This window comes from Helianthus annuus, chromosome 7 (assembly GCF_002127325.2).
Source record: "Helianthus annuus cultivar XRQ/B chromosome 7, HanXRQr2.0-SUNRISE, whole genome shotgun sequence".
NCBI lineage: Eukaryota > Viridiplantae > Streptophyta > Magnoliopsida > Asterales > Asteraceae > Helianthus > Helianthus annuus.
The window spans coordinates 86,201,992-86,224,487 of record NC_035439.2 but is presented as its reverse complement, the minus strand read 5'-3'; the positions used below and the strand labels follow the sequence as shown (position 1 = coordinate 86,224,487).

The following is a 22,496-nucleotide window of genomic DNA, read 5'->3' as shown; positions in this document are numbered from 1 at the left end:
TTTTGAGGACTATGATTGTTATGATGATGCCATTTGTTGTTTTTATAATATAATATAATGAAAGACTTGTTATGGATATTATAAATTTCATTTTGAAAATAGTATATCATGGTACTAGGCTTGTTACTTGTTAGACTAAAAAACTTACAAGAAGGGTTATTGATTTATTTTAAATAGAAGAAACCATGTGACACTAGGCCATGTTTAGCTTAGTTTTTTAGAAGAACTTATAACTATTTGAAAAAAGTTAATAAGTCATAATATAGTGACTTATTGACTTTTCCACTCATAAAATAGTTTCTCCAAACACTCATTATCGAGCTGTCTAGCACAGTAAAGGGCCATGACCAATTTAGGTTTTCGTGAACCGCCTCACAAAGAGTGCTCACTTGTTACCCATTTCGATTCAACCATTTTTAAAGAAATAAAAACAAACCCTAAAATTATAGTGTGTTCAAGTTCAACAATAACACAATATCCACAAAGACTACAATGTCAAAAAAACAAGACTGTCTACTTTCTATACATTGACCAATTCTCGAACCCTGTCGTTTTGGCGAGCAAAATCTATATCAGAAACCATAGCTAGGGTTGCTCTGAATTCATCGCCGGTTAGGGTTTCTTTCTCGAGCAACACATCCACCAATCTATCAATCGCGTCTCTATTATTCTTTATATGTGATTTTGCTATCTCATACGCATTATCGATTATACGTTTAACTGATGTATCTATATCTTCTGCAAGCTTTTCCGACATTGAGTTTCTTGCTAGCATTCTTAACACCACATCGCTGCTCTGTACTGCTGGATCGATCAACGACCATGGCCCGATCTCTGACATTCCAAATCTTGTAACCATCTGTCAAAAAATGCAGTATAATATGGTTAATTTTGTATTGTTTTGATGCATACCAAGTGTTTGTATAAATGCGCCAGTGAACAGTTACCTTCATGTTCAGTTAATTGACTTTTTTGGTTAAATAGTTGGATTTTATATATTAAAACTAAAATTATACAATAATGATTAGCCTGGTTTTTCTTGTAATGAATGGCTTTTAAACGAACCAAAGTGACAATTATTTAATAAACGAACCGACATTAGTTAATTTAATAAATCAAAAAACATGAACACATGCTCATTTTGTGTATTTACCTTTGTAAACTCGTTTACGTTTCCATTCATGAACATTTGTTTATGTTCATTTATGTCCGTTTATGTATGTTCTTTGTTTATATGTCCACTCATGAACGTCCATTCATGAACATTTGTCTATGTTCATTTATGTTCGTTTATGTATGTTCTTTGTTTATGTTTGTTTAAATATTCATTTAAATTTAAATATTACTAATATGAATGAATTTTAAACTAATTTGATTTTCATATTTTATAACCCTTTGTTTAATTTTAAAATGTTTGATATGACGCTGTGAGTATTTTAGACTTTAATTTGGATGTTCACGTTTACTTTTAACTCTTGTTGGTTCATGTTCGTTCGTGAACCATTTGTTTAGAATATTAATAAACAAACATGAACACATTCATTTTCTTAACGAACAGACAAAAACAAGGAAATCATCCTTTTAAATGTTTGTGTTTGTTCCTTGGTTCGGTTAAAGTTAGACAAGTGAACATGTACAAACGCCCCTTTGTTCATTTACAGGCCTACTAATAAAAGGTTTGCCTGTGTCAATTTTCGCTCATGAGGTTAACATATTGTTGAGCATAAAAGTCAAAATGAACAGATTTTCCAAAATGTTGAGGTCATACCTGTCTTGCTATTTGGGTAACTTGTTGCAAGTCCCCTGCTGCACCAGTAGTGATCTCTGGTTCACCAAAAATAACTTCTTCGGCTGCTCTACCTCCTAGACCAGCTACTATTCTAGCGAAAAGCTGCTGCTTAGACGTTAGAGACGGATCTTCATTAGGCGTAAACCATGTTAAACCGCGCGCTTGTCCCCTAGGGATCAATGTCACTTTTTGCACCGGATCATGCCCTTGGGTCAGAGTCCTACAACCACCAAATGACCTTAGAATTCAAACCAAACCGCATCACATTATGTTAAAACGATGAGTAGAGTGACTACTTACGCGCATATTGCATGACCGATTTCATGGTACGCTACTAACATCTTGTTCTTTCCATCTGTCATCTTAGTTCCCTCCATTCCCGCAATGATTCTATCGATCGAGTCATCAATCTCTTTCAAACTAATCTTATCCTTCCCTCTTCTGCCCGCAAGAATAGCCGCTTCGTTCATCAGATTCGCCAGCTCAGCACCGCTGAACCCAGGAGTTCGCATCGCGATCACACTTAACGACACGTTTCTGTCGAGCTTCTTGTTTTTGCTATGAACTTTCAGTATTTCTTCTCTTCCTCTCACATCAGGCAGACCAACACTTACCTACACCAGACCACCATCAACACAAATTCAGTCAACGATCGTTTTTTTTTAGATCAAATTTTGTGGGTTGACATCTTAACAAAGGTAGATCAAATCACCAAACTAAACATTGACCCACTTGATTTGCGAAAACAAACATTTGTAGAGGCTACACGTAGGGGTTTCATGCAAAACAATTCACTTCATAAGTAGACATGTGTGGAAACGACTAAAGTGTAGACGTTTCAAAAGATGTGGGTCCCACGATGACAACCAACAAAAATGAGACACATGTCAAATTTTTTTTTCTGAGGTAGAGGCTGTGTAGCCTCTTTCCCACAAATTGACATGTGTCTCATTATTGTTGGTTGTCGTAGTAGACCCACATATTTCGGGACGGCCACACTTTAGCTGTTTCCACACGTGTCTACTTCTAAAGTGAATTAGCATGAAGGCCATACATGTAGCCTTTACAAATGTTTATTTTCGCAAATCAGGTGGGTCGATGTCTAGTTTGGTGATTGTTCCTTTTAACAAATCTTTTGTTCCGGGAATGTTTTGTCTTGTTTTTTTTAACTAACCTGTCGGTCAAACCGCCCTGGTCTAAGCAAAGCCGAATCAAGAATCTCGGGTCTGTTAGTAGCAGCAAGAACAATGACTCCATTGTTACCACTAAATCCATCCATTTCCGTAAGAAGTTGATTTAATGTTTGCTCTCTCTCATCATTCCCTCCACCGATTCCAGTCCCTCTTTGTCTTCCAACCGCATCAATCTCATCGATAAAAACCAAACAAGGGGAGTTCTTTTTCGCATTGTTGAATAAATCGCGCACTCTAGACGCCCCAACGCCCACAAACATTTCAACGAAATCTGATCCCGAGAGTGAAAAGAACGGTACTCCTGCTTCTCCGGCTATGGCCTTTGCTAACAATGTCTTCCCGGTTCCTGGTGGGCCCACCAGGAGAACACCTTTCGGAATCTTGGCTCCTACTGCTGAAAACTTATCTGGGGTCTTGAGGAACTCGACTACTTCTTCGAAATCTTGTTTTGCTTCATCGACACCAGCTACGTCGTCGAATGTTATACCTGTGTTTGGTTCCATTTGGAACTTGGCTTTGCTCCTGTAAAGTAATCAACATGTTGCTTGACATGTTTATTTAATTTGGTCATATTCGGGTTGACCTGTCTAACTCGTTTAATTAAACAAGCCGACCTGTTAACCCGTTTATTTAAGTAAGTAGACCCGCCAACCCGTTTATTTAAGCAAGTAGACCCGCCAACCCGTTTGTATAAGCATGTCTACCTACCAACCCGTTTATTTAAGCAAGTTAACTCGTCAACCCGTTTAATTAAGCAGGTCAACTTGCCAACCCGTTTAATTAAGCAGTTCGACCCATCAACCCATTTAACCCATTTTTTTACAACCCACCAACCCAATTAACACGTTTACATCTTGATTACCACCCCTAACCCGTTTGACACATTTAGATAAAAGGGTTAGATGGGTTGTGTTTTGGTTGAAAAATTCAACTCGTCAACCTGACACGATTGACACCCCTAGTGATCTAACATTGTTGGTTAGTTGATCATACCTTCCTAGTCCGAACGGCAAGTTAGGCCCTCCGGGCGTGTTTGGAGACGAAGATCTCAACAGTAAAGCACCAAGTAATATCAACGGAAAAGCAAAGTTAGCCAGAAGATCAAAAACAGCAGCTGTGATGTTCATTTCCATTGGATGAGCTGCAAAATCCACTTCTTTCTCTCTTAATTTCCTCACCAGTTGTTGCTGCAACCCGGGCAACTGAACCTTAACCCTCTGGACCTTATTATCCAATGCTGGATTCACTATCTCAGCAATCGCAACCAACCCGTTCTCAAACAAGTCTACTTTCTTGACCACACCTTCATTGATGTAATCCAAGAATCTTGAATAAGATATTCTACTTGAAGTGGCTGCAACCGGGGTATCGGGTAAGCCGGTTTCGGCTCTTGCTGCAGGATGTTCAAGTGCACCACTGCCTATGAAGCTGATACCAACTGTTTTTAATAGATGTCTTTTGGTGAGTTTGGTGTTTAAAGTTGGTTCTGGAGATAGGGTGGTGGTTCTTGTATCTTTGGAATGGTCTTGTGGTTTGTGAAGTGGAATGTGAGGGGTAAAAAGGGAAACTACAGTTGACATGTTTTGGTTTGCTATGAATAAATATTGTGATTCTAAGTTCAGTTTGGTTTTTAGAGGGAATATTTTGGGCGATTTAAATAGTGTAATACATTGGACGTTGGAGATGTTTCTAGCAGGAACCCAATAGATTTGACCCATGTATTCAAGAATCATCTAGAGTTAACCTTAATGTGTTAGTTAGTGATTTTTATTTGTAATCTGAAAGTGATATCACTGTTGATTGATGATGTGACACACATTTCACTACGGAGGATTAATCTTGATATAGTGATATACAAAAGAATATTTTAATAGATATAGATAAATACTAGTTTGAACTAAATATGTTTATTTAGTTATTTTATTAATTGATTAATTAAGTATTAGAGTTGGTATTGATTTAGGAAAATGGTTTTATAGTTTGAGTTTAATTAGGATAACTTGTTTAGCAAGGATAGTTTTAGTATGCATATATAGGTGTAGGGATATTATAGTTCTTGGTTCAGTTTTTCGTTTGATTAATATTAAAAGAGTTGTGAGTTGTTCTCGCCAGGGGAGGAGCTTAGAGGAGGCCGGACCGGGCCTCGGCCGTGCGGTTTTTTCGCCTAGTAGTGTTAAATTTCAGGTTTTTGAGAATTTTTTTAAATGTGTATTGGTTCGGCCCAGGCTGATTTTATCTCCAAAAAACATCGGCCCATGCTGAGTTTTAGGTCAAGATCCGCCACTGGTTCTCGCAAATCTCGTGTGTTAATAGCTACACTTGGACTTTCATTTACCAATACAGTATAGGTTTGAGCAGAATAAAAGTGGGAAAAGTTAAACTAGTTTAGACACTTATTTTAGTGTGAAATAACTATTTTAAAAATGATTAGGTGATGAATAGCAAGATGATAGTATGTAGGTATATTGATGGATTTGAAAGTTAGGGTAAAGTTACTTTGAAGGAAAATGGCATTTTTGTAATTATCAATAACTATTAAAGTTACGCTACAAATATACCTAAAAAACCTAAAAAAAACCTTACCCCCCCCCTCAAAAAAAAAAAAAAAACCTAAACCCCCCACCCCTCAAAAACCTAACATCCCCCCCCCCATCCAAGCTAAAATGCTAAAAACTAAACCCCCAAAAAACCTAAAAAATATAAAAAAAACACACAAATTATTTTTTTTTTTAACATTTTTTATTAAAAAATCGCTACTTTTCGTAGAAGCAGCAAAAAAAAAAAAATTTGCTAACAAAATGTAGCGATTTTTTAATAAAAAATGTTAAAAAAAAATTGTGTTTTTTAGGTATTTTTGGTTGAGTTCACATTTGTATAGTAACTTTGATAGTTAGTGGTAATTACAAAAATGTCACCTTGTCTTTTTTAGTTTTCCTTCAATTTGTATGTTTAGTATGTTAAGATTATTTGTATTTGATCTTTTGCCTTGAAAGTTAAATGAATATATTTATATACCTGTTCATCAACAAATACATGTATCTCCACATTGTTAAATTTATTTGATACACAAATACATGTATCTCCACATTGTTAAATTTATTTGATACAAACTGAATTTTTAATTTTAGTAAAATAATATATTGTTTGGAAATACTAGATATGATGATGATGATGATTACTTTGTAGCTTTTTTCAAGCTTTTTCGACCATACATTTGTTTGGCGACGAAATCCCAGTAGAGCTTTATTTTTGTTTTCTTATCTAGGCATATTATAATAATTAATTATCTCAACTATACTAAATCTTAAAAAAGGGTTTATATTACTCTAGTTATTATTATAATTACATATTACATATATATAAAAAAACACAACCAAATCAATAGTAACACCACATAGGGATAACTATCAGTACCGGTATCAAATTTACCAAACCGGGTATATTTTCGGTACCGATTCGGTACCAGTTTTTACTCTCAAATACTGGTACCGTACCGGTGCCATACCAGGTATATTCGGTATCGATACCTACTTTTGGGGGTTTTTGGTACCTAGCCCATCCCTAACATCACCTTTGAGCTCATGCCACGTAACAACGCAAGTAATTGCACCGTTTAAATTGCTTTTCATACACGTGGTAAGTAAATTATTTCGTTTGAATGAAGTTTTATATACACAACTTCTGTTATTTTCTTTTTTGTCCTTTTCTGTAATGAATGAATTGTAACATGTAAAATTAACTTGGATATTTAAATTATTGATGAGCAAATGGTATCAAATCCTGTAATCAAACCGGTATCATATCGGTACCAAATCTACTATACCAAATCATTTTCAGTACCAATTTGATACCCGCCTTTTGACATTTTCAGAATCGTTACTTTTGGTTCAACAGCGGTCTAGCACCATACCTGTATTTACTTATTTTTACCTTCAAATACCATACCATATAGTACCGAGTATTTTCGGTGCCGGTACCTAATTTCGATGATTTTCAAGAATGATATTTTCGGTGCCATTACCGGTACCGAGCTCATCCATATTTTATTACCTATATATAAAAAACAGAACTATGGTAACTTAATAACTATTTGTAGATACATTTTATTACAGTTCTTTTTTTCTAGTTTTTAGACTATCTCTTTCACTCTAGATTCATAAACATCATAGTATTAGATTTATAAATTAAAGATTTATTTGTTGCAATTAAAAACAAAATTTAACCATGAAATCAGTAACAATTTTTGAACTATTTCCAGTTCAAACATCAAAGATTACAGGTTCTGTGAGTCTTGATTTTGAGCTAAACTTGAAAGGAAAATTTTAAATGGCAAAAGAACAAGTGCTAATGTTTGGAGCTTGATCAAACAGGTTGTACCAGAGTCGAGCCATGTTACGAGTTGCTGCAAAGGGAGTCCATGCAACAAGCAAAGCTGTTATGAGGGTTATGTAAGTTGTGATTTGTGAATTGTGCACATGTATATCAACTGTTCAAAAGACTTGCTATGTTTTGAGTTCAAAAAAGGATTTATCAGTATGTACAAAAGTTTTCTAACTTTGTCATGTCCAGGCTATTATTAAAATTTAGGTTTATGCTATAGACGTACTCGAAATTTAAATAGTAATATTATAATAAAAATAATGCTAAAACCATATTTATATCAATTATACTAAAATCTTTATAAATTTTACGTTGTGAAGAAACACTGAACTAATTACGAGGATAATTAGTTTAGTTTATGTTTCTATCATGATGGTTAATCTTCTGATGACTTTTCTGAGCTTCTTCTTGAACAACTAATCCTGCAAAACAGAACACCGTTACTCGTTAAGAGGGGAATATGGGGGTTTCCCTCTTAACCGGGCTCCGGCGTGAGAATAAGCGACTGCTTTGGGAGGATAATTAAGTATTAAGAGTGAGAGTAGAGGGAATGGAATGTTTAACCTGTGGAGTGAGGTCTCTATTTATAGCCGGAGAGGTGTAAGAGTATATGGGCTGATGGGCATTGGGCCGGTAATCGACAACATAATGGATATGCTCTTTGTCTCACTGGTGTCGACCGTTAGTGGCTTCTAGAAGTTCTCCGGCGCTGGCGCGCCCTGATTGGAGCCACGTGTCATTGTTGTCGGCCCTATCGTCCTTCTGCCATCAGCAGACAAGTGGAGATCGTGGGACAGATGTCTCCGTCCTCTGATTGGTGCCACGTAGGCGTCCTTAAGTACTTCTCGTTCTCTGTACGTCAGACGATCGTGGCGCACGATTGAACAGAGCCTGCTGGATGTTCATTGGCTCCTTTTCTCTGTCACTTGTACCCTTTGTACCTTCCTACCCTGGTCTCGCGCCGCAACCTTTCTGTGAGTTGCGCGGGCTTACAGGTAATGAAGGTTCTTATCAGATTGCTAAGTATCGTGATTGTTCTCTTATGATTGGCCCTCGCGCCTCTTCGTGGGATGTGGCGGTAATCGCGCGAGATTGCCTTAGCAAGAGAAAATGCTGACTAAGGAGTATGGCCCTTTGCGCAACCTTGACGAAGGTTTGCGCGGCTTTTTTGGGGCCATACCCCTTCACGTTGTGTATTTTTTTTATAAATTTAAAATTTTGTGAATTTTTTTACAAAGTGGTTATAAAGATTTATATTAGAGTAAATTACAAGTTTTGTCCTTTATGTTTACATCAAATTTCAGGCGTTGTCCTTTAGGCCAAAACTTGACAGGCGGTGTCCTTTACCTTTGAAAATCTTGCACGTTTTGTCCTTTAGTCTAAACCCAATTAGAATTCTCAGTTAAAATATGTAATGTGCAAAGCACATGAGGGTAAAATGGTCATTCCCTCTCAAGTTATTTAATTCCCCATTTATATCCAACACCAACCCAAAATCATCTCATTCATCTGGCCATCAAATTAGGGTTTTCTTCATCCTCTAAATCATCCATTTATGCTTGTCCAGTCTAGGTAATATCATCTCTCATCAAATTAGGGTTTTCTTCTTCTCAAATTACACACTGAGCAGGCGCACCTGGACCGTCTATAACCAAGAATTTTGGGTCAATCGTGAACTCCAAATTGATAACCAGAACCCGAACCGATGAAGGGTCGTCGTCCAACAACAAACGGTTTGTTGCCGGTGCGTCGGGTGGTAAAGCACTATCGGCATCTGAATTACCTGCTAAGATTAGAGGGACCCACGAGCAAGCGGTTGGTGATGCACTTGACCAGCAATTGGGTGCGAGTTCGAGTTCCAATGGTCGGACCCGGTCAACTCGTAACTTGGCTGGGGTGCAACCCGAGGTTTTGATCCGTCAAATTTGTACTTTTTTACAACATCGAGATGGAATCACTGATTCTGCAGTATAGTGAAGCATTTTAAAAAGAGGCAATATGAATATGGCCGGGGTGACCATGGTGGAAAAATGGATTACGGGGGACAACAATGGTATGTGGTGGTGGGGGTTGTGGAGGCGATGTGCTGACAACAATGATTTAGGGCATGTTTGGCTAAGCTTTTTTGAAAACAAGTTATTGACTTATTGGCTTCTTGGAAAAGTCAGTATGGAGTGACTTTTTGGAAAAGTCATTTTTCCCCTCACATACAACCTGGTTGCCAAACATCATTTTGAAGCTTATGGCTTTTCAAAAAACCAATAAGTCAATAAGTTGTTTCAAAAGCTTAGCCAAACATGCCCTTAGATTTGATTTTGGGTTATGGAAACTCTTACTGGCATGCTATTGTCTTTTATAAATGATTATCCATTGTGGTGGGTTTGGGTTTTGGCGGTGGGTCTTGGTCGCAGGAAGAGAAGAGGAAAGGAGATGAGAGGTAAAGATGAGGGAAAGATGAGGGAAAGATGAGGTAATTATTGGTGTGTGATATAAATGGGGAATTGAAAGGGGTGAGAGGAAAATGACTATTTTACCCTCATGTGCACTGCATATGACATATTTTAACTGAGAATTCTAACTGGGTTTGGACTAAAGGACAAAACGTGCACGATTTTGAAAGATAAAGGACACCGCCTATCAAGTTTTAGCCTAAAGGACAGTGCCTGAAATTTGATGTAAACATAAAGGACAAAACTTGTAATTTACTCTTTATATTATATTGATACGGAGAAATCAAGGTGTATTTGAGGTTTACTAAATCTCCATCCATCTTCAAAATTTAACGACAACATCTTTAAACTAACCATCAACGCGCGTAGCATGGAAAAAGTTGGGTGCCCACATAAGTTGGGCGCGGGGCCCCTTGTGGTTGTGTAAAGGCATCGAGTATCCAATGAGTGCAGTGGCGCAGAGAAAGTATAAGTTGTGAAGTATGTGGTATGAGGAGCATAAAGTGTGAAGAATGGTGGGGCATAGGGGTTTAGTGGGGTAGACGTTGGTTTAACCCATACACAACGTTGGAAAAAGCGTTGAACGATCTTGTTGTTGACGTTGACACGAGTACTTGTTATGCGACGACGATACGCCTCGAACAACTGAAAAATTAAAGTCGCTGCACATGATGATAACTTCGGTTAACAAGTTTTCACGGATGTGGAACAACAATAGGCGGAGTCACCTAAGCGATATGTCGGATGATCAAGTTTTGGGGCTACAAAAGTAGAATACCACGGAGACACCAAACAAACTTTCAAATATGAGCACGTTTTCAATATTATAATAAACGAGCCGAAACGGAACGATCTGGCATCCGTCCGACCAAAAAGGACGATTTCCACTTCCAATGCGAACACAAGTATTGGCGACATCGACACATACTGCATAGTCTATTCTGGATTTTGGGTTCACTCTGTCTGACACTCTGACCAATTAGAAGAACTACCTCGTCTAGCTGACCAAAATAAAGCGAAGGCGGCGTCGGACAAGGCGATGGCAAAGGAAAGAGCAAAATCGAAGTCAAACACGATATCAGAACCCGTCGACGACAACCTAAGGAGTGGATGGAAGGTTAGATGGCTAAACGAGAGAAACCATTGACTCCTTCAAAATTCAAATGGAGCAACTTTTATATAACCAAGACATCAACTTAGTTATCATGGACCGCGGGGCGGTGGATGAGGAGCGATTGAGAATGCATTTTGAGTTATGTGCCGATTTTAAAAAAAAAACAATACCTGTCGTAGTTTTTTTTCTTGCTTATTAAGTATGTTCTTTTAATTCATGTAGGTTTTTATTTTTTTTTTATTTTATGTGCCTTTGTAGTTAATTGTATGTTTTTATTTAATGTTAAATTTTCTATTTCTTTCTTTAAATTTAAGTTAAATATATATTATTATTTATTTATGAACAAGATATAAAATATAACTAATATAAGAGTAAGTTGATGTATAAAAATAAATGTAAAAGTAGACGATGGGGTTGAGTTTGTGAGGTTTGTATATTGTGAGAAAAGTTGAAGGTTTTTATAAGAAAGTTTGAAATCTAATATGATGCTGAGGTGATAGTTTGTGTAAACCTGAAATTAAGACACATTGTGGATGCTCTTATAATAGATATATGCTGGCGTCACCTACTTTCCTCTTGGTGGAGGACATCTTCTTTCACATGTTGGGCACATGACTTTATCTCTAATCCAGTGGGCCTGAATGGTAAGAGGGCGTATTTGGACTTTGGGCTTATTATGATAATTCTGGCCCATATCTCTTCATTTTCATAAATTAATCTTTTGGTTCTAAGGGTGGAGATAAAATAGGAAGTTTATTTCGCTAGGAAGGATAGAAAGCAATCATAACCGTCCAATTGCACAATCTACGGTCTAGATCAAAATCAAATTAAAACTGTCATTTAAACACGCTCTCCGGGGTTTCAGGGGTATTATCGTCAAATTCCCAAATAATCGCCGTTGAATATACACAGAAATCCTTCGAAAAATAGTGCATTACGTTTTACACTTCCATTGAACGATCAAACACATACAGAAATTTGAGAAAATCATACTCCATTGAAGTTCATGGCGTCGTCGAGAGATAATTTAAAGGTTTACATTCGAGTTACTCAAAAGAAATCCGTCTCTGAAAACCTAAATCATCAAAGAAGCAAAAAACATCATCAGCAGAAGAGAACATAGATGAACAAGAAAATATTAGCCGAAAATCAACAATGAAACAACAAGGAACTAAAAAACGAAAAGATATTTCAGACAATGGTAATTTTATCTATTTTTGCTCTTTAACTGAATTCAAGTTACGTTTTATGAAGTACAGTAGACCTAATATATCATATCCGTTCCAAAAAATAGTTAATGAGTTATATCTTCCCTATCTTAACATTTTTGTTAGTAGAGACTACATTGCGTTTTATGTTAAAACTATGATCTAAGATGCTAATGCTTCTTATGGGATTTATATATTGTGAATTAATGCGTTTTACCTTAATAAAGTTGCAGAAACAAAGAGATTATTATTATGATAATTGTAATCGAATTTTAGAACATTGTGTTTTATCTTTGAATTTTAGAAACAAAGAGATACATGTGTTGTTAACTATTGCCTGTTAAATAATATGATATAAATTATTGCGTTTTATCTTAAACTATTGAATTAATGCTTTTTATCTTTATAGTGTTAGCTAATTCGATTTATCATAAATTTGTTAATTGACATTGTTAACTAATGCGTTTTATATTAATTTATCATAAAAAACAAAATGAGATTATGTAATGTTAATTTGCTGTGTTAAATAATATGATTTAAAGTATTGCGTTTTATCTAAAACCTGGGAATCATTGCTTTTTATCTTTATAGTGTTAGCTAATGCGTTTTATCCTAAATTTGTTAATTGACATTGTGTCATTATTCTATTTGAAGTTAAAAAACAAGAGGAAAAACAAAAAAGGAGAAGAAAGAAAGTGGTGATCGAATCATCAGAAGAGACCGTTTCTGATTCCAATGATAAAAAATCTAGTCGAGCTATTGTTCTGCATACTTCCGAAGAAGAAGTAAATTCAGGTAACATAAAACGCATTTAACAAATTTCATGAAAAAAATATATGTTTTTAACACAATTCAATGTATCAGATGATGATTTTGTTGATCCACAACCAAGAGTTAACCCGACAAAAATCAAAAGAAGGAAAAGGCAGAATCAAAACCAAAGAGATCACTGAGGAAAGATAAAACAAAAGAACAACCAGAACAACAACCATATTACGATTACGACGGAAAAAAAAATCAACATAAGAAGTGCAGTCAATAATCTAAAAGATTATATTGAAAGTTTGTCAAAAGAGCAAAGGAATGTTGTTAAAGAAATAGGGTTTGAGAGCATACTAAAATTCAATCTGCATTCAGTTCCACGCAAATTCGGATATTGGCTGGTAAAAAACTTTGATGCTGAAAATGATGAGATAAATACCGGAGATGAAAAGATTAAAATCACAGCTGAATTTATCCAAAAGGTACTTCAAATACCAAATGGAAAAACAGAGATTGAGGAAAAATTGAGACCAAAAGACACTGATCTTATAATTAAATTCTGGCGCGGTCAATTCAGCAAAGATATCTTGAAGAGAATGTATGCGCACAACTTGATTAGTTATTTAAAATCAAGAAATGAGCTTGGAAGATTGTTCAAACTAAATTTCTTGGTTATATTTTTTACAATCATGGCGGAGGCAATGCAAAGTAGTAATGTTAATCAAAGATTCTTGCCATCAATGAAAAGTGACAAAAAACCCAGGATTTTAATTGGTGTGAATATATTCTGACCGTTTTAAGGCGTACAAGAAGACAATGGCCTGGAAATGAGAAGCTCTTCAATGGACCTATTGCATTGTTAGCGGTATGAAATCTGATCTTTCACTATTGCTACATATTTGCTGAATGCTTGTTTAGACTGCTTGTTTATATTCTTTGTTTGTTTAAAACTATACTTTATAAAACGCAATGTATATTATAAAACACAATGATCTTTCATTTTTGTTTCTTTATATTCTTTGTTTGTTAAAACTTCTTTTCTAGTGTAAAACGCAATGTTTTTGTAAAACGCAATATATTTAAAGTTACAAAACATTAGTTTTGTAAGTTGTTTACAACGATTTATATTTTAAAACGCAACAAAATTTGAATTGATTATATTTCTAAAACCCAATGATTCATACAGATACTATATGCTTATAAAAAACAAGGATTTGACGATGCTGAAAACACTGAAGAGTTCTCTCTTGATAAAATTGACTCTACAACATTACAAGAATTTGAAGATGAATTGGAAATTGCTGCGCAAAATGAGGGGAGATGTCTTGTAATGGATAAAAAGAAAAAAGTCAGAAAGATAAACAAAAAAAGCAAGATGAAAAGGATGAATTTTATGTTTATCCAACTGAATCCGAGAATGAAAACGAAGAAATTTTTGAAAATGAATCTGAAGAAAATGATGAAGACGATGCTGAAGAACAACCAATCACATTACTTAAAGCTGCAACAGACTGGATTGATCAAGAGAATCAAGAAAATGTTCAAAACAGCCCAATTAAAACCAATGAAACTGAGAAAACACAAACAGAAAGTGGAGGATCATGGGGGCAATTCTTCATTAAACCATCAATAGGAAATAAAGATAAAATTTGGGTAGACAGTCAAAGCCGACTGCGTAATTTCATGCCATCACAAAATCAAAGTGAAGGTCTTTCTGACATTCATTCAACAAAAAGTGGCGATGAAAATATGAAGAACATTGAAGATAAAAAATCACATGAAGAATATCTTGTGACTGTTTTGGATGATCATTTAAAAGGATTTGAAGAAATTTTCGAAAACATCCAATCACGCATAGATGAGATTGTCGAAGAATATCCAAACAGTGAAGCTCTTCATAACAAAGTAAACGAATGGGTGTCATTGATGGAAAAATTAAACCATCAAGCAAAAAAGCACAAGAAAGTTAATATTGATTCAACTATGATGGAAACACCATCAAGATTTCTAAATTTGAGCCAAAATGAAGACAATGAAAATCAAATCATTTCATCTCTATTGATTATAAAACGCAATGATGATGATGATGCAAAACGCAATGAAGATAACACAGCTGTAGTCCAGTCCTCCAATCCAGAAAAAATCAGTATCAGTGACCCTGCATCTATTCTGCAAACACACATTGAAAAACCTTCAATGGAACAATCATCATTTAGCGAAGAAACTCCATCATTAATGTTGGAGGTGATCAAAAAGACAGATGAAGAAGAAAAAAAATCAAATCAAAAGAAAATTCAGGATAATGAGGTACCATCCTTTGATTTGAAAATTTCTCAGTTGTCTTCAAATGTTGATGAAAATGAAGTTGAAGTTGATGCTACTCCTCACGCTGTACAAACCGAAATTCAAGCGGAATCTGAAAATAGATCAATCGAAAAAGATGTTCAAATTACTGGAATACAAACAATGTTTGAAAGAATTGAAGAACAGGATAATACTGAAAAGCAAATCAGTGATCTAATTCTGAAAGAATTGAAGAACAAGATAATACTGAAAAGCAAATCAGTGATCTAATTCAAAACACATCATTCCTCAACCCACAAGAAGATCCGTATAAAACACCTGCAAAATCAGTTCATCAAGAACAACCAACAACAGATATAAGCAAAACAGAAGAAATAATCACAAGGATGGTACGACCTGATCGAGAGAAAAATGTACCAGAAGTGTTTTGTTCACCGTACTATCTACGACAAGTAGCAATGAAGGAAGCAAGAACGGCACACGAAAACAACATATCGGGATATGATTTCCATGCAGAAGGAGAAATGATGTAAAAATTCATTTATATACACTAAAACAAAAAAACAAAAATAAAAAAATATATAATTTAATTATTAATTTTTTTTTTTTTGCAGGGATACTCTTTTTGAAATTAAAGATCATGTATTTCTATATAGATATGCTGTTGAAACAATGAGGCCAGGATTGGAAATCACCGGAGAAGTAATCAATTGTTGGTCATATATTTTGAATGAAGAAGAAAAAAGAAGATCAAAAGACAACAAAACTCCAAGATTTTTCTGTACTATTCGAATGCTGGTATGATATATAAAACTCAATTTTTCTGTATTCGTATAATGAAGTATTTTGAAGTTTGATTGAATGAAGTTTTATAAAACGCAATTGCAGTTTTATTTCTTTAATAAAATGCAATGCTTACTTTGTTTGAATGAAGTTTTATAAAACGCAGCTGTATGTTTTATAACTTCATAAAACGCAATAATATGTTAATTTGATTATTTTATGCAGGCTTTTCCTTTGAATGATAAGGAAGAAACAAATAAAGAAAAGATGGTAGAAGCATTCACAATGAACATAGAAAAAATTCTTAAAGGTGCAAAGCTAAAAAGCATAAAGGATTTTAAAATTATCCTTGTCCCGATTCTCTATATACAGCATTTCTTTGTGATCTCCTTCAATCTTGAAGAGAAACAAATATTCATCATTGACAACAGTGCCAAAAAAGAAACAAATAAAGCTAAATATGGGGATGTGCCTGAAAATACAGTAAGTATTCTTACTTATGCTTTTAAAACACAAATATAAACCACCTAATCTTTTTGTTTTGTTTTTTTTTCTGTAGAGGAATGCTTTGGCAGCTTACCTTAAATCTGTTGGACATGAAAAAGCAGATGATATAAAGGGAATAACCCCTGTTAGAATGCAGATGAAATGGAGGACACAATATAATGGCATTGACTGTGGTATATTCACTACGCGTCATATGGAATGTTATCATGGAGAACCGGTCGAAAAATGGGATTGTGGGTTTAACGTGGAGTATGAAGAACCTGCAAGGGGTAAAAACAAAAAACCAGTCAACAAGCAGACCGCACAACTTGAAGATCTAAGAAGAAAGTTCATCGCGAAGATATTATTGCACAAAATCAACGTACAAAGAGATTATGTAATTGAGGACTCAAAGAAGTTTCGAGACCTCAGTGCGAAACTTAAAAAACAATCCTATGACACTAGTTTAGATAGGATTAAAGACAGGCTTTCTCTTGCTGGTTTACTTTGATTTTGAAATGCTACTTATTATAAAACGCAATGTTTTTTCATTTAGCATGTTTTTAATATAACTCATTATTTTCTTGATCTTACTAGTTACTTTTATTTAGAAATGCTACTTATTATAAAACGCAATATTTTTTCATATAACGCAATATTTTGATGATATTTTTAAAATGCACTTATTTGTTTGTTATTTTAAAACGAAATATGTATCCTTTAAAATTATTTAAACATTATTTTGAAAAAAAAATTATAAAATATATATACAATTTATAAAACGCAACATTTTAATAGTATGCTATAACTCAACATTGTCAATTTTAATTTTAATATGTTTTGAATATAAAACGCAATGTTTTTTCTAATTATTCATTTCCAAACATATAACGCAATATAATTTATAACTTAATGCAATTTTTTTTAAAATTTTTATAACACAAAAACCAAATTAAAAACATAATTACAATAAGGGCAATAATAAAAATAATATATTATAATCTTCTAAAATGAAATGTTATAAAAAAATAAAATAATATACAATATATGAATACTGTATGATAGAAATTGATACATTTGATTAGACCAAAAGCCTTAAAAAGCCTTTTGGATTCCTGATACCAAATACTGTGTATGATTGAATATTCAATTCAAAGAAAAAAATAAAAATTAATCATTTTTTATTATTAAAACAGAGTTGATTCAAATTCCTCTACCAATATATAAGAACAGAAACCCTAAACTATTTTCACATTGCTCTCATCATACACCAAAAATACACCAAATACCCAACACACACAAACCTTAAAATGACTAATCCACAACTATCAGTTTGGTGGGTTAAAAGAGGCAATTTCGTTCTTCGATTCCTTGATGGAAAAAAAATAAAAAACCATTCCGTTGCTTCTGTTCTTCATAACTGCAATGAAAATGTTTTGAAAAGAATGAACGAAATAGGTATACCACCTTCTTGTTACACAAATCAAACAGCCGCACTGTTCAGAATTCTACACAAGAGATATGGTGATCCGAATCAAACTGCAACTGAAGATGCCCAGGTTACATCTTGGGAGTTCATTGAGGAAACTTTCAAAGTTTCAGTGACTTGGGACGATGGTGAAGTGGAGATGTATGACCCAAAGGACATATCTACCAGTGAGGATCTAAACTTTTTGAATCAGTTATCTAAAATACCAATCATCAACAACTCTTGTAGCAAATTTGCAGAGAAGCTCCAAAACGCACTAGTCTCACAGGTTGAACTTTGGGTTGAATCTGAAAGTGATGAGGAAATCCCTGATGGAAGCTTAGGGTTCTCATCCGATGAAGAAACAAACTTTGATCCATGAAGCTGATCATGCTTGTAATTTTTCTTTAATTTTGTGGTTTGAAAACATCATGTTTGTGGGTTTAAAAACTATCATCATCTGTATAACGCAATGTTTATTATATCCAATTGCATTTCTTGTTTAATTTTATGTATGAACTGATATTGTTGTTATCATAAAACGCAATTAAAAAAAACAAACTGATATTTATGAAGGATATCTCAAAACGTAGTAACAAAAAGAGATGAAACCTATACATCATAAAACGCAATGACAAATTTTTTTTTACTTATTGATATCTGATTTTGACAGAATTTGTATACATAATTACATTGCATTGCTAGAACCTATAGCATTAGAAGAAACCTTATCTTTACATGTTCGACTGTTATGTCCTTTTCCACCACATACACGGCACGATTTCTGGATCTTTGATGATTTCTGAATTGCAATCTCACGACTAGACTTGATCCTTTTTTGTACACCGCATCCTTTGGTCCTTACTTTGATCGGGACACGAATCATAGAATCTGATTTATCTATGTTCCCTCCAATATCAGCAAATCTTTCTTTGCGACTAGGAGGCGGCGCAACAACCATAACCTCGTCCGCTTTATCAATATAAATTTTAATATGATCCCTGTAACGACACAATTCATCTAAATCGCCAACCAGCCTATTAACAACATACTCATTTGCAACAACGATTTCTCTATAAACTTTATCAATTTCACTATTTCTACCAATTTCATCAAATCGAATATTGGAATGATTTGATCCCACTGAAACAACATCTCTCATCCATCTTCTATGAACATATCTTCTAGGAAACTCACTTATATCCTCATACCGTAATACGTAAAATATATGGCGACACAATATACCAAATTGTTCAAACCGTTTGCAAGAACAAGTTATACTTAAACCATCTTCTTCTTTGCTGTATTGCACCTGTAAATAAGATTAAAAAGCTATATAAAATTAGTGAAATGTAATATAAAACGCAATGAATAATAAATATAATACAGATATAACCATATGATCATATAATGTTAAAACGCAATAAAACATGAAAAATAAAACGCAATAGATATTTAAACAATATAAATTTAAAAAATACCTTGAAAAAAGAAGTGCATGGCTGTCTGAAATCCTTTATTTCAAAATATTGAACATCACGTACAGTATCAACAGACTTTGACATACACTTTGTAATAGCAGCATCAATTTCAATCTGAATATCCTTAAAAATTGTTTGGGTATATATTTCTAATGCTTGTTTCTCCAGTACAAAGTCACTCCAGGGTTTACACTCAATATACCTTGTATCATGATCATTCCTCTTATGCTCATGCCTTTGAATATCCATTGCAGTCTCAAAATGAGTGAAAAATTCAACAAGTGTACATCTTGGATTGCAAATCTGACCAAAGAAGTAATTCTCGCTTTCACATCTTGACGTAGTACGCATAAGCCCAGCCAAATCCTCTCCATGGTAATAAGCAGGAATCCAATCAAATCGAAGATCGTACATGTCTTTTAACCACTCATGATTTTCCAATCCAAAAGTAGACATTATTGAATGCCACTCAGTTTCAAAATCTTCTGGAATAATAGTATCATTCCAAACAACATGAGTCATTCTTGTATTAAAATCAGTGTTTGCTGACAAAACAGGACCAACCTGAATAAAAAGTTATAAAATCATTAAACATAAAACGCAATAATTTAAAAACCAATATATTGAAAATGATAAACATAATGCATTGATTGTAAAACGCAATTGTTTTGTAATTCTATTGATAAAAATGTTAGAGGATCTTATTGTATAATACATAAAACGCAATAATAAAATAATTATAAAAGTGCAGTTTGTTATATCATAAAACGCAGTTAATACCTTTGTCTTCAATTTCTCCCATATATGCCACATACATAACCTATGCCTACTTCTTGGAAGTACATCCTTAGTAGCTCTCTTCATTGCAGCATCTTGATCAGCAACAACAACTTTAGGCTCACTTCCAAAAGCATTAACAAAGCATCTTAAAAGCCATCTATACGAATTTGCAGTCTCCGAACCAAGTAATGCACCACCAAAGGTGACATTCCTAAAATGATTATCAATACCAGTAAATGGTACAAAAACCAAATCATACCTGAATAAAAAACAAATTAAAAAAGCATTAGAAAAATTAGAAAAGGATATGTAATGTAATAAATCAAAAAAAACTTACTTGTTTGATTTATAAGTAGCATAAAAAACAAATATGTCACCAAACACTGTATAATTTTTTTTGATTGCTCATCAGCCCAGAAAAGCCCTTTCAATCTTCTATCTTCACCAATAACATAATCACATGTGAAACCAGGACAACATTCTTTCTTCCTAATAAGACGCCTAACTACCATTTCTGCATCATACTCTCCGATGTAAAGATTCAAATCCCTTCTATAATTCTTACAATCAACTTTACTAGCTCCAACTTCACCAAAACCACCATACATTGTTTTCATAATATTGAATGCTTTAACAGGTCCAATATTGATTGCAGACAATCCAGATATAAAACTTTCTTTCACATAATCGATACTTCTGGCAGCCGGCAAGAAATGAATATCTTCATCTTCAACAAAGATATGATTATGTTCTTCTTCAAAGTAGTAGATTTTAAACATATTATTGTTCTCTAATATTAGTTTCACATGAGCATTGCATCCAACTCTTTTTGAACCTCTATTACGTCTAACAATCTTTTTACTATTCTCAACTGAACCAGAATCTATTTCTTTGCTAACATGAAATCCTTCTTTTGAACAGACAATATATCTTATTTTTACTAAACCACCAACATTTTTCCAAGAGGTATTTTTTCTTGCAGAAAAACCTGCAGCAAGTGCATATCTCTGATAAAATGCAAATGCCTCATCAAATGACTTAAAAAGCATTCCAACAGCAGGTGTAATAGATCCACTGACTTTAGGTTTGAAAAACTTTCTTCCACTGTTTATGCATACACGTTCCTCCCACTTGGAAATGTTATCTGAAACAATTAAAAACACTATAAAACGCAATACCTCTAACAGAATAATGTTTTTATTGATAAAACTAAAAATATGTTAATAAAAATTTAAAAAATACAAAACTTTAAAGTTTATAAAAGCATAAAAAGCAATACGTTCAGTAAAACGCATCATGTGATTTGAAACACTTTACAAAAAATCATAAAATGCAATGCAACCTATATAATAATGTGTTTACTGTTAAATCTCAAAATATGTTAATAATAATTTAGAAATACAGACCTTTAAGGTTTGTATATGAACTATTATCAAATAAATAATAAAACGCAATACATTCAGTAAAACGCATCCAATGATGAACAAACAAAAATTGTACAACAATAACAGTTATAGCTTTATATTACATAAATCTTAAACTACAAGTTTGTATGCATATAATTTAATAAATATCATAAAACGCAACTCTTAACTAAAACGCAATAAAATGATGAAGAAACAAAACAAACAAATTATGTTAAATTATACAACAATAATAATTAAACTTATAAAATATCAAATATTAATTACAGAAACACGAATTATAAAACGTAAAACAATGAAATTTGGACAAAAATAACAAAAATTAACTCAAAATTGAAGCTAAACATACCAGCAGAGTCTGACGAAGACACTGAAGTTATCGAATTGACAAACGAAAGAAGATTAATGTTTGAAAAGAGGTGAATTTGCGATCGATGGCGATTTAGGTTTATGGAATCTTCAATTCTGTTATGAGAGTGATGAACTATGAAAAGAAGTAACAGAATCTATAAATTAGAACGAAGATATGATAATGTAAAAAGACGAAAAAGCCCCCGCGTCCAAAAATTTAAAAAAAAGATGATGAACGGCTGAGATTGCTTCCTATCCTTCCTAGCGAAAATTAACTTCCTATTTGATCTTTACCCTTGGTTCTAAATGTTTACTCATTGGACACTTCTTTGATCATTTTCACTAAGTGTTTTAAAAATTTCCCTTCATCCGTTAAAATATCATCAACAATTTAACACTCCTTAGCCAACATCGTCCAACACCAACCACTTTCTTCTATCGTCGCCATAGATTGCACCCGCCACTTTTCTCTATCCCTCACTTTCTTTCTTTCTGTATTACTCGCTATACTGTCACATCTCAT

The 22,496-nt window shown here is 33.9% G+C and overlaps 2 protein-coding genes across 2 annotated transcripts; both read right to left on the bottom strand.

Annotated features, from left to right (window-relative positions):
- Positions 1–421: 421 nt before the first annotated feature.
- On the bottom strand, positions 422–4,699 carry LOC110894579 (ATP-dependent zinc metalloprotease FTSH 6, chloroplastic). Its single transcript, XM_022141804.2, has 5 exons — positions 3,976–4,699; positions 2,964–3,504; positions 2,090–2,403; positions 1,769–2,009; positions 422–859 (listed from the first exon to the last, which is right to left on the bottom strand). Exons 1-5 carry the CDS (start codon positions 4,560–4,562, stop codon positions 521–523), a joined length of 2,022 nt encoding a protein of 673 aa, XP_021997496.1. The 5' UTR covers positions 4,563–4,699; the 3' UTR covers positions 422–520.
- Positions 4,700–18,625: 13,926 nt separating this feature from the next.
- Positions 18,626–22,496, bottom strand: LOC110892682 (protein FAR1-RELATED SEQUENCE 5-like). The gene is made up of 5 exons (XM_022139832.1): positions 22,400–22,496; positions 20,565–21,342; positions 20,199–20,457; positions 19,482–19,982; positions 18,626–19,249 (listed from the first exon to the last, which is right to left on the bottom strand). The coding sequence occupies exons 1-5, from the start codon at positions 22,494–22,496 to the stop codon at positions 18,626–18,628; spliced, it is 2,259 nt and encodes a 752-aa protein (XP_021995524.1).

Excerpts from the sequence above, each read along its gene's own strand:
- LOC110894579 (XM_022141804.2), bottom strand. The coding sequence starts at position 4,562 with ATGTCAACTGTAGTTTCCCTTTTTACCCCTCACATTCCACTTCACAAA. Across the intron at positions 2,404-2,963 it reads CAGGGCGGTTTGACCGACAG|GTAAGTGTTGGTCTGCCTGA; the intron begins GTTAGTTAAAAA and ends GGTCTGGTGTAG. Across the intron at positions 860-1,768 it reads TTACCCAAATAGCAAGACAG|ATGGTTACAAGATTTGGAAT; the intron begins GTATGACCTCAA and ends ATTTTTTGACAG.
- LOC110892682 (XM_022139832.1), bottom strand. The coding sequence starts at position 22,496 with ATGAGATGTGACAGTATAGCGAGTAATACAGAAAGAAAGAAAGTGAGG. Across the intron at positions 20,458-20,564 it reads CAGTGTTTGGTGACATATTT|GTATGATTTGGTTTTTGTAC; the intron begins GTTTTTTATGCT and ends TTTTTTATTCAG. Across the intron at positions 19,983-20,198 it reads GGGAGAAATTGAAGACAAAG|GTTGGTCCTGTTTTGTCAGC; the intron begins GTATTAACTGCG and ends CTTTTTATTCAG.